This window comes from Centrocercus urophasianus, unplaced genomic scaffold (genome assembly GCF_019232065.1).
Source record: "Centrocercus urophasianus isolate 14NV4802_14NV808 unplaced genomic scaffold, USGS_Curo_1.0 seq_27, whole genome shotgun sequence".
Lineage (NCBI taxonomy): Eukaryota > Metazoa > Chordata > Aves > Galliformes > Phasianidae > Centrocercus > Centrocercus urophasianus.
The window spans coordinates 7,537,778-7,555,110 of NW_024884833.1; the positions used below are offsets into that span (position 1 = coordinate 7,537,778).

General features: G+C 38.7%; 1 protein-coding gene across 1 annotated transcript in view; it reads right to left on the reverse strand.

The window, feature by feature from the left end:
• The window catches only part of TRPM3 (transient receptor potential cation channel subfamily M member 3), a 254,725-nt gene that overhangs the window by 90,845 nt on the left and 146,547 nt on the right, over window positions 1-17,333 (reverse strand). Inside the window, exon 7 of the mRNA XM_042826792.1 lies at window positions 3,129-3,303. Coding sequence (XP_042682726.1) covers window positions 3,129-3,303 — 175 coding nt within the window. The remainder of the gene's footprint in view (window positions 1-3,128; window positions 3,304-17,333) is intronic.

Here is a 17,333-nt window from a genome sequence, read left to right on the forward strand (position 1 = left end):
TGGGGTTCTTCCGGCCCAAATGCAAAACCTTGCACTTTGCCGTGTTGAACCTCATTAGGTTCACCCGAGCCCAGCCCTCCAGCCTGTCGAGGTCCCTCTGAATGGCATCCCTTCCTTCCACCGTATCAACCGCATCACTCAGCTTGGTGTCGTCAGCAAACTTGCTGAGGGTGCACTCAATTCCCTCATCGATGTCATTAATAAAGATGTTAAAGAGCACCGGTCCCAAGACAGACCCTTGGGGGACACCACTTGTTACCGGCCTCCACCTGGACATAGAGCCATTGACCACCACCCTCTGTCTGCGGCCTTTCAACCAGTTTCTTACCCATCGGGTCGTCCACCCATCAAATCCACTTCCCTCCAATTTGGAGATGAGGATGTGGTGGGGGACCATGTCAAAGGCCTTGGTCAGGTCCAGGTAAATGACATCAGTCGCCTTCCCTTCGTCCACCAATGCCGTCACTCCATCATAGAAGGCCACAAGATTAGTTAGGCATGACCTTCCGTTGGTGAAGCCGTGCTGGCTGTCTCGGATCACATGCTCATTCTTTATGTGATCGAGCATGTTGTCCAGGAGGATCTGTTCCATGATCTTCCCAGGCACGGAGGTGAGACTCACCGGCCTGTAGTTCCCCGGGTCCTCCCTGCTCCCCTTCTTGTATATGGGAGTGACGTGACCCTTCCTCCAGTCATCCGGGACCTCACCTGACAGCCACGACTTCTCAAATATGATGGAGAGCGGCTCGGCAACCACCTCAGCCAGCTCCTTCAGGACCCTGGGATGCAAGCCATCCGGCCCCATAGACTTGAATTCATTCAGTCTAAGGAGGCACTCTCGGACTTGCTCTGCCCTTACAGTGGGGAGGGATTTACCTCCTTGGTCCCCACATAGAGGTTTGGGGATGCAGGGTTCAGGGACGTGAAAAAGACTAGAATCCTGGCCACCAGTGAAGACCGAGGTGAAGAACTCATTCAGCACCTCAGCTTTCTCTTCATCTGTTGAAGCCAGTTCTCCTTTTAAATTTACCAAAGTAGGTACGCCCGTTTTGGCCTGTCTCTTCTGGCCAATGTACCTGTAGAAGGTTTTCTTATTGTTTTTCACGTCCCTTGCCAAGTTCAGTTCTGCCTGCGCCTTGGCTTCCCTGATCCCACGTCTGCAAGTCCGGACGGCATTCCTGTATTCTTCCCAGGTGACACAGCCTTGTTTCCAGAGCTTGTACACCCCTTTCTTCGCCCTCAGTTCTCTCAGCAGGTCCTTGCTGAGCCATGCTGGTTTCCTACCTCGCCTGCCCACTTTCTTATTCAGAGGAATGGAGACCTCTTGTGCTTCCAGGAGGGCATCTTTGAAGAGCCACCAGCTCTCCTCAACATCCTTGTCTTTGAGGGCAGCGCGCCAGGGGATCTTGGCCAGCAATCCATTGAGTAGTTTGAAGTTTGCTTTTCTAAAGTTTAGTGTCCTGATCCTGCTCTTTGCCAGGCCCACATTGCTTGAGATCACAAACTCAACCAGGGCGTGGTCGCTGGAGCCCAGGCACCCTCCGACCTTGACGCGGCATTAAGGACGCATTAAGGGAGTCCACAAGGGTGTGGGGCTAAGGCAGTTGTAGATTATAACCACTAAAATGGGCTACTGCTGACCCACGGTGTCTGAAAATTTTGTTTCAGCTACCCCCTGCTACTGTATGTGGAGTGTCAAGCACCTGTTTGGCCAGTGCCTAGGAGGGGTCTAAATGGGGCCTAGGGCAAGAACAAAGCTCCCAGAGTACTGCCAGTAGACACAGCACTGTGTCCAGTAGGTTGTAAAGAAGACTGCCCAGGTGAATCTGTGCCAGAACAAACAGTCTCCAGTATGGTAGAGACGAACTCGGTTTCCCCATCAGGTCCTGAAAGCAGCTGCCCCTGCCAGGGCAGAAGTTTTCATGCAGCAAGAAGATCAAAGTACTGCAGCTCGGGAGAAACAGCCCCAGGTACCTGTACATGCTGGAGGCCTCCCAGCTGAAAAGGAGCCTAGCAGAAAAGGTTCTGGGGGTCCTGGTGGTCACCAAACTGACCGTGAGCCAGAAATGTGTCTTTGCAGACAACATGAACATTGTTCTGGGCTGCATTAGGAGGACTTCTGCCAGCAGGTCAAAGTAAAAGGGTTCCTTCTACTCGGAACTAGTGAGACTAATCCTGGAGTGGTGGGTCTAGATCACAGATGTCTAGAACAAGAGAGACACAGGCATACTTCAGTGTCCAGTGAAGAGACAAGAAACTGATGAGGGGACTGGAGCAGCTCTACTCTGAGCATAAGCTTTGAGAGTTGGGACTGTTAAGCCTAGAGAAGTGAAGGCTCAAGGTGATCTGGACTACAAAGAGAAGGTGCAGAGAAGATGAACCAGACTTTTTTCAGTGGCACTCTATGACTGTACAAGATGCAGTGGGAACAAACTGAGACATAGAAGGCTTCCACTGAATATCTGGAAATATTTTGAGGGTGATGGAGTACTGACACATGTTACCCATGTTACCCAGAGAATAGTGGAACCTTCATCTTCAGAGATGTTTCAGAGCTGTCTGGACATGGTCATGGACAACTGCATGATCAGGGGATTGGACCAGATTACTTCTAGAGGTCACTTTCAGCCTCAACCACTGTGACTGCAGATGTATTTATGGGGCAGGGGAGAAAAAAAAAACACAAAACAACAAACAAAACAAAACAAAGTTCAGGCATAACATGCATTGTTAGAAAGTATGAAACATATTTTAAGCTTCATTCAGCAAAAACACACTCAAATTGTCTATAATAAGTGTTAAATACTATCCTTGCTGCATTTTGAGTCTGCAATGAAAAGTGGGACAGTGTGAATGCAGTTGTGTGAGTACAAGCAGATGTGTAGAATTATGCCCAAAGGGCAGCGCAAACACAAACTAGATTATATGAACATTTGGTATTTACATGCTGATTTATGCAGGACTGAATGAAACGTGAGGACTGTAGTACACTCTTACAGAACTTTGAATAAAATGAAAATATGCACTTTCTGTAAATCTTTTGACCTGCGACTTCAAGATAATATGTTGCACTTGTCCACATGGTATATCTCATGGCACATAGCTATCTGAACTAGCGAATAACTTACCCTCCTTCTTCAGAGTATTTGTGACCAAAGGCAAGTATGTCAGATGCCCGACCACTGCCATCACATATCACAACAGGAACAGGAGGAGTGTCTCGCAGGTACTCCAGAACGATAGAGATAACATTGGGACCTCCTTCCACAATGAGGGCCACCACTGGAACTCCTTGACCAATTCCTGGAGTAAGAGAAAGAAAGAAAGAAAGAAACAAAAACAACAAAACAAAACAAAACAAAACAAAAAAGCAAAGCCAGCAAAGCAAACAAAACAACGGAAGACAAGAGAAAAAAAATCAAGCTGAAATTACTGGATAGTGACTGTATAGTGTCACATTCGAGAAAATGCCATTCAGAAAATCATAGCTTTTAAGGTCAGTAGGGATTACTGTACTCATCTGGTCTGTTCCATTGCATAGAATTATCTTTCAAATGCCATATTCATGGTTGAAATAGACCACACATATTTTACAGAATCAAATCTTGGTTTGAAAGCACAGAGAAGTTACCACAATTCTTCCTAATATGCTTGAATCATAACACAGCAGCTCACTTGTAATCTAGATTTTGCATGATATTGGTTTCCAATCATTGGTTCTGTAGTAGTTTTGAAAACACCTCTACCATGGTATTTCATTCCTGGATGCATTTGAAGGTTGCAGCTGGATAGCCATGTAACCCTCACTTAGACAAGCTGAAAATACTTGTTGCAAGCCAGTGGAATGCTTGTTTTCTAATCCTAGCTGGTCGTACAGTCTTTGAAATCTCTCCTACTTGTGAAGCACGTTCTCTGAGCTGCAGATCACATGCTGGACAGTGCTACTGAGAGTTGAGCTAGTGCTTAACTAGAGGAGAAACGTACTTATTTTCAAAACTTGTATTATAATTAGGTGAGCCTCTTCTGAAAAAGTTGCAAGAGAGAATTTGCCATGAAAGTCTTCAGGATTTAGAGAAAGACAATTTGACACCAGGCTGATGTTTAGGTGACTAACAAACTCTTATGTTTGCCACTTCCTGACAAAACAGGGACATCTCAAAGGACTCAGGCAGTAGAACTAGCTGAGTTTTCTACTAGCTTTTCTTGTGAATACAAAGACTATCTTTTCTTTTAGACTAACTTTTCCTGAGTATAACTATATGCATTCTCCACTGTATTTTGATATTTACTTGAAAAATAGAGTCCTTCAACCTGCCAATAGTCAGGTAGGCAAGTATGTAACTACATGGTGCTAGACAACCTGCTTCAAGTGCCCCTGCTTAAGCAGGAGGCTGGATCTGATGATCCAGAGGTCCCTTCCAATCTCAACTAGTCTGTGATTCTGTGATTCCACAGTTCCAGCAGTCTGTGGAAGATCACAGCAGTAATATTCTCCAGTGAAACACTGTTTATTCTAAAATTCCAGATTATTTTTCTTAGGAAAGGACAATGCATTATAGCTAATAGCAAAGCATTGACCACAGGCGTTGTTTTCCAAACAAATAAAAAGGCAAATCATTTTCAAAGATCTAGATGCTTTTCTGTTTCAGAGAAAGAGTAAACAAGATACCATTCAGCTTTGTAGAGAAAAACTCATAATCTTTTAAATATCTATAAAATTGTGGTTACATGGAGGATTGCTATTGAGTGTGCTCAGTTTGCTTTTCTTTTTTGTGGCATTTTTTGCATGAATTTCGGTTGTAGCAAATCATTTGCCTTTCTTTTGGAAGGAGAAAGAACTTTGTTGCCTAGCAGTATGTACATTCAGACTTGAGAATGCTGAATATTGTATAAACACTACAAGGTTTATCACTGGATTAACTACATTCGTTTCAAGACAGAAAAAATTGATGAAAATCAAAAGTCTCTCTACTCAAGTATAGTCACTTTTTTTTTATTTTATGTTATTGAAAATAGTTCAAGAGCCAGCAAGAATATTTTTCTCAAACTTTCAAAGGAAAAATCCAACCCGTATTCAAGAGCAGATGCAAAGCACCTCTCACAAAGTTGCATATTACTATTTCTCATTTAATAAGATCTCCTTGTCATACTTTGAATTCCTATTCTGCCTGCTATAAATACAAAAAGAAAGGCAGTCTCTCACGACCTAACAAATAGAAAACAGAGAGAACAGCATTTTTATTTCCATTTCATACACTGATTCATCCAAGAAAAAGAAATAGTAAAGAAGATCTGGGAGTTAAGATCGGTTCTTGGAGGCTCATTCCTATTTTAATTTCTAAAACAATAACTTTTATTTAGTGAATTGCAAGTATAGATTTTTGCAGAGTAAATTGGTGTTTCACAGAGTCAGTTATTATGTATATGGTTGGAGTAATATTGTAAATTAAACTGCAATATCATGCAAAAGATTTATACAATCAACCTAAAGGCTCATTAGTGTGTTATTGCTTTTACGACCAGCAACAGAGTCACTGAGATGCTTTCTGGCAATTGTGATTCCATGCAGGTATCTACATATCAGAAAATTCATTCTGATGTGCACCACTGGCAATATCTAAGCACTAATGTTATTATTCAGAAAAATAATCCTATTTTTCTCTTGACACAGCAGTGCTGCATGAATTTGTCAGCTAAAACAATCAACTGGAAGAAATGAATGAATTTGGAATTGGAAGCAAGAAAATACTCTGCATAATGACTGTGTAGTGTGAAAAGAGATTTTAAAAAATCTGTTTTGCACAAGGCTGACATTATTTTCCCATTTCTTGGAAAACTATTAATATTTTATAACGTGAGTATATTTATAAATAATCTATAGCAGTCTTATAAATTATTACTAGTCCTTTCTGTGTAGAGCTAAACATGAGTTATCCACTGCTATCTAGACCAATAAATTAATAAAATGCCTCATTTACTACAAAATGCATTTACTACTCATGTATGCAAGTGTGCTTATAAGAATAACTGTGATACATAGAAGGTTATGCACTACTTATAAGTAGTGCAGAGATCTGTGCAAAAAAGCTTGAGGCTTTAGACAGACATCAAGACAGATATTTGATTTCTAACTTGCTTATGTCCTGAAAGAGGTTTACCATTTGTGGGCAATGGCTGTTTTTCTATCTGCAAAATTCTTTCAAATGCTTTTGAATAGGGTAAGCACAATGCTCCTTTTTTAATCATCTGCCAAGCCATAAAAAAAAAAAAAATCCAAGAATTTAAAAATTTAAGTCAACAAACATGCATATGATAGCATGCCTCCAAGTGCTTGCAGCTGTACAGTGCACTCAGAGGCATGCATATAAACCATATTGCACAGATAGCTTGCAATGACCATATATATCTGAAAATGAAGCCTTTATGCTCATTTATGTGAGACTGAATAATTTGTGTGCAAAACCTGACAATTTTAAAACTGTCCTATAATACACAGTTTTATTTAATAAGGGTCTTTATTTTTTTCTAGATTTTCCTGCCTTCCTGTTCCACTTTATAGATAAATCTTTAGGTTGTTCCAGCAAATAGAATATGTTCCTTTATTAAAATAAATGAATCTCTCAGTAATATTAAGAAGAAATTCTCTCTGACCTTTACTCTTTTAACTCCTGTTATTCTGGACAACAGTTTCCTTTGTACATATGACAACAGGAACCTCATGACATTCATACCTCTGGAGTAAAAAACTGCCTAAATTCCAGGGTTGTTCTTTCATCCTGCATTGATGTCTCCCCCTTGGTAAAATGCTGCTTTTGTTAGTCTGAAAGTGCTTGTGTTATTCTGAGGCATGACCCAATCTCATCCTTGTCTGCAGCCTGATCTAGAATTTATAGGCCCAGATTGTGGTTAAGAGCTGCACTAAGTATTAGTCAAATGTAACATGAAGGCAAATAGTCAGCACAGCAAAGTAAGTAGGAATATATTTTCCTTTGATGTACTGGAAGTAATCATCCCTGGCCTTACAGACACTGTATCTCTTATACACATTCACACAGGACTACAGGATATGATGAGCAGAATGGGAAACTTCAAAAATATAAGGGTTTAAAATGGTAATCAACTTATATTTGAGGTAAAACTTGGATCCAGAAATGTGTCTGATCCTAACAAAATGCACTCTGAGCACATGCACTACAACTCTGTTATAGACAGGTGTCCTGATACTCGCATAATCTGTCGAGCACTGAACTATTTATCTGATTTTGGTTCTCTTTCTACAGCTGTTTCAGATATAAGACAAAATTAACTGCATTTGATTGTCATGTGGATGAATACTTACTACTTGAAAAGAAAAATCCATTAAAAGTTCATGAAAATACCTATTTATACATGCAGTTCTAACTAGGAACATAAATAAAAAATTAACCCAGCAACCATGGGTCTCTAATCCTAAAACTAGTGCCAGCATAACAAATCCTCAACTACATCAAATAGATGATGTGTTTCCAACAAACAGACTACTTATGGAGAGATGAGGTTTCAGTTCAAAACTTTTTAATGCAAGGAATGTTTTTCAGTGATATTAGTGGAAATTCAGTTTAATTCTGAATGGAAGACTCATCAAGTACTGTGAAGCTCAACAAAAATATCCATGTGTTCAGGGACCTCTTGACAATTTTGAACTAATTTTTTAAAATCTGATCTTAAATTAAGCCTAAATATGTCAGAGGAAGTATGATTTTTTACTGAAACTCAACTAATAACCTTTAATAATTTATATCTGAAACAGAAAAATAAGATCTCTTATTTTTTGCACTGTTTTAGGCTTTTGGAACCTTGAAACTCAAGTTGGAACCTCTTTTCTGGGAACTTACATAAAGAAAATTAAACAAAGTACTCAGTTCTACAAAGAAATCAATCTTGGAAGGTTAACATCTTGCCCCTACTTCATGAGGCCAGCAGAGTACGCAACACTGTGTTGCATCAACAAAGATGAAAGAAACACTCCACATGAAACTCGTGGTTCTCAGAAGCATGTTGGACCAAGTATTCGCACAGTGCTTGGACATCACAGTGAGAGGTACTTACACAGAGCAGATAAGCAATTAAATATGCTCTGGAATTTTAATGAGCAGGAGTCTACTCGGCACGAGCTTAGGAGTTTGAGGGAAGTAATTTTAAATTTCTGAACTAATATTTGCCTTACAGAAACACTGAGTCAACAGACACTGCTTTTCTTTCACTTGTTAATAGCGTGTCTAACCACGGGGTAAATACTGTTTAAACAGATTTAAAATGGTATTGGATTTTAAAGTCTTTTAAAAGCTTGCCCATATAAACAAATCTGCCTTTCTCACCTTTAGACTTCTCTGTGGCACTGTGTATGGCCCTAATTGCCTCAAAAAGCTTCAGTGATAACAGAGAACATCCTGAAATAATTCACATCCTTCCTTTTAGATTAGTCTTAAAGCATGGTTACAGGTTTGTGGGTTTTTTTTTTTTTTTTTCCTTTTTTTTTTTCAGGCTACAGTTTTCAGCTTTCAGGCCCTCTGAAAGGCCTAAAATGCCTCTAAAAGTATATGAAACAATTTGGGCTAAAACATCAATATAAGAAAGATCACCTACATTATACAAAGATCTACTTCTCCCATCTCCACAAATCACAGAAGCAGTTCTTAACCCTTAGGTCTCCAAGCACCGTTAGTTTAAAGAGCCTTTCAATGTTTAAATCTATGCATCAGATAGACTCTAGCAATTTTTTGAGTTTGCTCCTCCTCTATCTGCTCCCTCCCACAATTAGATTATTAGCTATTAAATGAACACAACTGGAAAAAAAAAAGCGTAGCCTTCACAGGATAATGGAGAGGGATACTGGATCTTACTATGCAGTGAGGCACAAACACCCCTTAGCTGCTATACCGAACTCAAACTTAATTTCACATAGCTGCTCTTCTTGCAGTGGCTCTCATTTTCCCCCACCACTTATTTCTGGTATCCTCCCCAGGTGTTTACTTATTCCTGTTATGGTAAAGATGAGACAGATTTCATTTAATTGTCAAAAAGACAATACTGAGAACACATACCGTTAAAGACTATCATTTTTTTTCTATTTTCAAAGAACACAAATTTGTAAAATTCTACCCGCTTCCACACAACTTCAACAAATTTTTATTTTGATAAATTAATAGATCTTCCACTTGTCTGGAGATTCATTACATACCCTATGTCTAGAGAAATCAAAGTAACCTAGTAAGCCAATACAACAAATTCTGAGAATATTTGATATCTTTCTCAGATTCATGGAACTAAAGGATTATGTGTAAAAGTGTAAACAGAACCACAGTTAAGAAAGGAAAGTTCAGGAGCTTTCACTTATTTTTGCTTTTCAATTTATGTTTTGTCTCTTCTTCAGCCACAGTCTCATTCAATCTCATTAGTTATCATTCACTTTTTCATGCTTCCCAAACATATTTTAAAATAACTAATACAAATTTTATTTTGTTCAGCTTTACGGTTTCCTTTGTAGTTTGCACTCATTCTCTTTGTTTTCCTTGTTTTGGTCACTTCCATTTTATGTTACCATTCTAATGTTCTTTTTGGCATCCCTGTCACATTTTCATCTTTTCTCCGTTTCTCTGTGTGAAATACATTATCCCCTTTTATCTCCTCTATTTTTAATTCTCCTCTTTACTGAGAATATGATCTCATTTGTCCCAGTCTGTTCTTCTTTCTCTTCTGCCCTCATTTCACTTCTTTCATTTTCAATTGTCCAGTATTCCTTCCTCATTGATCTAAACATACTTTGTGATATATATGTGACATCCCATGCTGAGCTATATTTCAGAGAATTATTAGATAGGATACTTTTTAGGTTTCCTCCTCGAAATTTCAGTACCTCATAAATAGTGGGAAACATGTTCCTTGTGCAATATTAGCCATTTTGGAGTGGTAAGCAAGCCAAAGTGGAACAAAACCAAACACTGTCATTGTTATCTATCAACCTAGCAGATGTGGCATTGACAGACAATGTCAATGTGAATGGTCCAACATCTGGACCATACCTTCATTTACTATGGGCTTGATTCTTAAAACAGACAATAAAATAGAAATATTAAAAAATGATGTAAAAATTGTGATTATTTATTTCCCTTTCCATTCTGTCTTTGCAAAATGACAGAAAGCTTAGTAAAAACAGGCAAGACATAGTGAAACTAAACCTTCAGATTTCTGAGCCTCACCAGCCCAAAACAACCAATTTGGTTACTTGCTGCTTTTTTGCAGGATGGCAATAAATATTTCAAAGCTCGCATTAAGTTCAAAGATTTAGAAGTAATTACAAGAATATCAATGGTTCCAATCAAAATATACCACATCTGTTATAGAAGCCAAATGTTAATTACGCCAGTACTACAGGATCTAATTTGTTTTGCTCTTCTAGGAGCTCATCAGTTATAGGTAAGGGCCTACATGACTCAAGAACAATTGCAATTTCAGTACTTTTCACATTGTCTTCTCTTCCCTCAAACTTCCCATGGTTCCCTTGGATATAAGCACCATGTCTATAAAAATAATACAGCAGCATAACCAAATTTTTCACTATGTCAGATTACACACTGGGTAGTTTTCCTCATTCTATTTTGCACGTAAGTCTGTATACTGGACAACATATAATCTCAGAAAACTCACCTTTCACTCTTGTTCTGGAAAATGAATAGCAGAAATTTAGCTTTTTGCTTAGTTCAATGTCTTTGTTCTGCTAATTGCAACAAATTCAGTGAGTCTAAAATCTCTGAACATTGTAAAACTGAAAAGATCAATTTGCTCTTGCTTGTATATCAACTATATGAGAACACACATGTTTTCAATAAACACGCTGAATATCAAATCTGTGAGAGGATCATACAGATCCTCTTGTACTCTATCACTGATTATGTATCTTTGCCTCAAGAATAGCTTTTTACTGGTATGTGTTTTCTCAGACCTTTTTGAAATATTTTTGGCTCCTGTAGCGCCATGATCTACCAACATTAAATGTTCAATGAAAAAGGCTCATTTTTCGGACATCCAACAAACCTCAAACCAGTAAATCTTCAGAGTTCTGAGATTTCCTCAGATTTCACCAGTCTAATTTATAGCAACCTCCCTCCCCCAGAAGGAAGTTTGTACCTACATCTTTCTAGCTGTGAAGTGATGGAAATGCACTTAGAGCTGAACAGAATGTGAAGGAAAAATCTGAAACAAATGAGAATTCCAATGTATTTGATGATGGTGCAATGGTCAGAGAAGATGCCAGTGATGACAGTTGAACGTCCCTTTGCCTTCCCAGCCCCCTTCATATATTCTCAGGCATAGGATGACAAAGGGAAGTCCACGGGTCACATGAACAGACACTGTTGACACATTACCCTCTCCAAATTGCCTCATTTATCCAATCAAGCTACCCAAAATTTTGATCAGTTCCTTACCAAGGAGTAGTCTCTTCTCACAAAACTCCCAGAACCAAGGGTGGTGTCTACCGACTCAATAAAGAATGACACGAGGCATTAGCAAAACTGCAGTAGGGAATTTTTTTTTTTTTTTTTTTTTTTTTAATATTGCTTTCACATGAAGATGAAGCATGATGTTAAGTGTATAAGTCTGTGAGGCTACATGATATGCACCCTAGGGTTCTGAAGAAATCAACTGATGTGGTTGTTAAGCCACTCTCCAGCATATTTGAAAAATCATGGCTGCTGGGAGAAGTCCTTGGTGACTGGAAAAGGGGAAACATCACTCCCATATTCAAGAAAGTGAGAAAGGAAGATCCAAAGAACTACAGGCCACTGTAGTCTGTGCCTGGGAAGATCATGGAGCAAATCCTCATGGAAGAAATGCTAACACACATGAAAGATGAGACAGCCAGCACAATTTCACCAAGAGCAGATCTTGTCTGACCAATTTGGCGGCCTTCTACAATGGAATGATGGTATCAGTGGACAAAGGAAGGGCAACTGATGCAGTCTACTTGGACTGGTGCATGACCTTTGACATGGTCCTGCACCATATCCTTATCTCTAAATTGGAGAGACATGGATTTGAAGGCTGGACTATTAGGTGGATAAAGAATTGGTTGAATGGCTCTAGCCAGTGGGTTTTTGTCAATGGCTCTATGTCCAGGAAGAAGTTGGTCACAAGGGGTATTCCTCAGACGTCTATCTTGGGACTGATGTTCTTCAACATCTTTATCAATGACATAGACAGAGGGATTGAGTCTACTTTCAGCAAGTTTGCTGACAACACTAAGCCAAGTGGTGCAGTTGACACAAAAGAAGGGAGAAACATAATGCAAAGGGACAAGAACATGCTTGAAAAGTGGGCATCTGAAAATCTAATGAGGTTTAGCAGGGCCAAGTGACCTGGGTATTGTACTTAGGCCAAGGCAATCCCAGATTAAAGTACAGTCTGGGAGAAGAACTCATTGAGAGCAGCCCTGCGAAGAAGGAGTTGGGATTTCTGGTGAATGAAAAGCTGGACATGAGCTCACAGTGTGCTCTTGAAGCCCAGGAGGTCAACTGTATCCTGGGCTGCACCAAAAGAGGAATGTTCAGCAGGATGAGGGAGGAGATTGTCCCCTTCTGCTCTGCCTTTGTGAAGGCTTACCTGGAGTACTATGTCCAAGCCTGAGGCCCCAGCAAAGGAAGGATGTGAAGCTGTTGGAGTGGGTCCAGAGGAGGGCCATGAAGATGATCAAAGGGCTGGACTACCTCTTCTATGGAAAAAGGTTGACTTTTGCTTGTTTAGCTTGGAAAAAAGAAAGCTCTGGGAGACCTTACTGCTGCCTTCCCGTACTTGAAGAGGACCTTCAAGCAGGAGGGAGACTCATAGTGACAGAAGAAGGAATAAAGGCTTTAAATAAAAGAAGGTAGATTTAGATTAGATGTTAGGTAGAAATTTTTTACTTGGATGTCAGTGAGGCACTGGAACAGGCTGCTCAGAGAGGTTGTGGAAGCCCCATCTCTACAAGTGTTCAAGGCCAGGTTGGATGGGGTCCTGGGCAGCCTGATCTGGTGACTAGCAAGACATACCCCTATGGCAGGGGGTTGGAACTAGATGATCTCTGAAGTCACCTCCAACTTTAGCCATTCTATGAATCTATGATCATGTAGGTAACACTTGAAGTATTAATGTCACAGCATAAAAGTAGAAAATGAAAATTGAGGATCACTGTACGTCTCTGTTGTGTCACATTTAATATAAATGGAAGATTTGCTTCAACACAGTTGTACAGCTTGTCCTTCAAAACCTTGTGCTATGGTCTACCTATTCCAGGAGGGTGGCCAACTACATTTAAATCAATTGCTTCTGATCGATAATCCATACATGGCTTTGAAGAAGAAATCACTTTGTCCATTTTTCAATTCTGAAAGCTTCATACGTGCTGGAAGAGTGTGCTGATTTAAGAAGTTCATGAAAGATACAAAACAAATCTGTCTACTCAAAACATTCTGATTTTGGATCCATTTGCAATTAAACCTCAATGAAGGATTTATAAAGGATTTTCCGCTTTATAACAGTTCCTGAAAAAAAAAAACTAGAAGGTACCTAGTTTTAAGAAGAATAATTTCCACAGTGAAAAATATCACCCTTTCTCCCTCTCCACCTCCTTACATCCCCCAATAAAAGGCTAGTCTCCTGCCTAGTCGACATTACCCATTCATGTTATCTTCATTCTTCATGATAGTGAAATCCTTCTGCTTTGTCACTGCTTCTTCCTTCCCCAAGGTTATATTTCATGCTGCAAAATGGCATATGCGTAAGTAGTCCAGCCTAACAAGCAAATAAGCCTCTATTAAGTCATTAGAGCAATCAGTAGACCTTTCGCATTTAAATCCTCGAGGGTAGCTGTTAGACCTAATTAGAACACTGTTGCTTCAATGCTTAGGCTCCATCTATTTCCAAAACAAACAAAATCTCTGTCAGATAGAGAATATGTTACCACTACTAGTCTTCTGTTCAAGATGTAAATCTTTTGATAAATGAAGTTTTCAGCATAAGAAAGATGTCTGGAATTTAAAGAAAAATGACACTAGCACAAGATCAATATGCTTTCAAGGCCATTTGTCAGATCTGCAGATACCACACAAACCTCATATTCTGCCCTCTGAACCACTATTGAGAACACATTACTCCTTCCACATGCCAAACACAGATTTGATTATTGACGTGTGGGTTCTGATTCTGCTAACAGATGTATGTTCTAAGGAAAATCTGGAAATATTCCTGTTAATTCACTACCTCTTTCATGAATACTATTAAGTAGGTTATATTTGATTATTACATAGGAATAAATTATTTGTAAATACCTTTCTCCACTCCTCCAAGAAGTACACTTATATGAAGAGAAGCTGTGCATTCATGATAGAAATGCTTTGGCAACCAGGCAGAAAGCTTTTTAAAGATTTAAAGCTTTAAAGGTATTTCAGTTAGTAGTAATAACTCAGTTAAACTACAGTTTAACTGTACATAATTCAGTTAAATGATTCAGTAGAAACTAACCCGTAAAAAGCTCTTAATGTAAACAGCAGTAATGAATGGTGTATTGTGTATCTGGAAACCTTAGTTCAGACTAAAAAAGGTGAAATTTGAGGTAGGAAATTTGAAGAGAAATTCTGTAAGCGTTAGTATGTAATCTTTGTGTGTAATATGAATTATTTTTATCTTTGATAATAAGAAAGTGTTACTTAATATATTCACAAAATGGGTAAAATTAATTGCACGTCAATCTACTACAGTGACTTTTTGCCTGAAAAAGGGTAAAGCCTTCAGCTCAGGCCTATTACCAGAATACTTTCAAGCCCTCAAAGGCAGAAGGAAATGAATCATATGTAGGATTCTAAAGAAGTAAAAAAACACCCAATATTTTAGAGGAAACATAGAACCCTATTTATTCTGAACAGAAGTTGGTGTTGAAATTTAAGTTTTAGAATGATTTTTATGAAGAAATAATGTAGGAGCTTGAGGGATGCAAAATAATTTTAGAAGAGTAATAATTAAATATGAGCAGTACAGTACCATGGCAGAAAACCTTTGGAGGACCAAGGCCTATTAAAAATAATCAGTAAGGCTAAATTTATATACATTTTTGGAAAAGAGTAATCCTGTATCTGTTTACACAAATCTAAAGGGCATTACAAAGGTGTTAGAGTCAGACTCTTTCTTAGTCCCAGCAAAATAAGATAAAATGGCCATAAATAGCTGTTTGGAAGCTCTTGACATGAAGGAGGATGGGGAAGGTCCCACACTTTTTGCAGAAGCTCAGATAGGTGGTTGAGTACTCACTGTTGGAAGTTTTCAGTCTCAGCTTAACAAAGTTACGGATGAGTTTATGAGCACTGCAGTATAAGCAAAGCATTGTAGCTGGAGTACAGCTGCCATTCACTAAATAAATCTTGAAAAACCACATATTTTGAGTGGAGACATGTTATCATGCTTAAAATTTCTTCACTTTCATCACAAAGTTTTTGCAATATTTTTGAGCTAGAAATGAGTGAGAATGTGTTTTAATTTCATGTTTTGATGTAAAAATTTTTACAGAGCTGTCAAATTATCCATGTAATATTGTACAAATAAACTATATGGCTGAGATCATCACAAAGATATTTTTCCTTCTTTGCAGAGTACATTTTAAGACCTTCCTACCTTCAAATTCCAGCTAGAAGTCCAGGACTCAAACACTTGTGTGAAATGAATATGAGAAACATTTCTGTTCAGATCACTTTCAATATTTACTTTTGAACATGAAACAGTTTTTGAGAAGTTCATCTTACATTTATCATTTCTTATTGCACAATGATTCACTTCGAAACTTCATGCTTCGAGAGAAATGGTGGCTCACTGTAAGCAACAGTTGCTGGGTTGTGTTAAGGTTCTCTTCACTTGTGAAAATAAAGACCTTCTCTAAACGCTGAATTGTCAAAGTGACCTCTAGCTAAATGACAGCTGGATTACTCTACTGGAGCTGCAAACTTAGACTAACCTGCAAATGCACTCTCTGCTTATCTGGGAAGCATTTTTTATTTTTGTGTGAATAGTTTTTGGGGGCAGAATCAGAGCTATAGAAGTGGTAGGTATAAGTTGAATAGGTAGAGGGAAAAGAGAGATTTCAATAAATAATAACAAATAATAAATAATCTTTCTTTTTCTCTAGTGGTCATAAATTCACAGGGATATGAGCCAAGTTGTTATTATTGTTATTATTATTTAACAGTGACATTCATTCAGTAAATTAGATGCTGCTGAATGACTGCAAGTGATGCCATATTAAAAACAGTCTTTTTAGAATTATGTGGCATATTTACTAGCCTGATTTAAACTCAGTTTTTAGAAGAAGGGAGACTGCTACTTTCTTAATCTATTTTAGAGGAATACAGTTTTTCATGTCTTTCATAGGTGAGTAGTAAACTTGAATTTTCTCTTCACGAATAACGCATAATCCCAAACATCTAGAGGAACTATAATTGAATTGAAAAATGGCACAGTTGAAGCACAGGAAGGGAAATAAGAAGTGACAAGCCTAGCATGTAAAAGTCAGGCAGGCTTAAAAATAAGAAAAAAAAATCTGCTTTTAGCACCATTGTCCAAGGACAGGCTGTGAAATAAGAATTCACAAACTTTTTGTTTCAGAATCTGTTCTTTTTTTCTAGTCCGTTTATTTATTTATTTATTTATTTATTTAGTATCATTAAGGAGTAACTGTACTTTCCCAGCTCTCTAGAGAACAAAAGTTTGATGCTGCTAGTGTCTCAACTCCATTTTAATGCTTACCACTGTAAAACAGTAAATAAGGGCATGTGTGCAGACACACTCCTGTTCAGATGAAGATCTCATTGCAGCACTGACCGTGCACACACAAGACCAAGAACCTCTTCTGCTCTGCTAGAACCAAGGGTAAGAAAGGGCATCAAAAAGTGACCATCTGTTTGGCTGACCCAAGAGGACAGGTGGTCCTTCTCTCATCCATATGGTCACCTTTCCATTAACTAGAGGCAAAACAGCACTAAATCACCTTCTTTACAAAGAGAAGAAAGTGAAACGAGGCATAAACAAAGAACTTCCTAATCCTTGCAGTGCTAGTAATTTTGCTTGCTGAAGCTATAATGTCATTCACAACAGAAAACATAAAAATTCTGGATGTCACAGAGACATGCTGTACAAATACCACCTGCAATCCTCCTTGTCAGCAGTTCTTTCACTTTCCTGATTTTGAAGAATTGTTGAGATCTGAGTATTTTTATATTTACAAGAGAGTGATTTGGCAGGAAGAGGTTAAATGCTAGAGTCAGTCTGCCGCATGG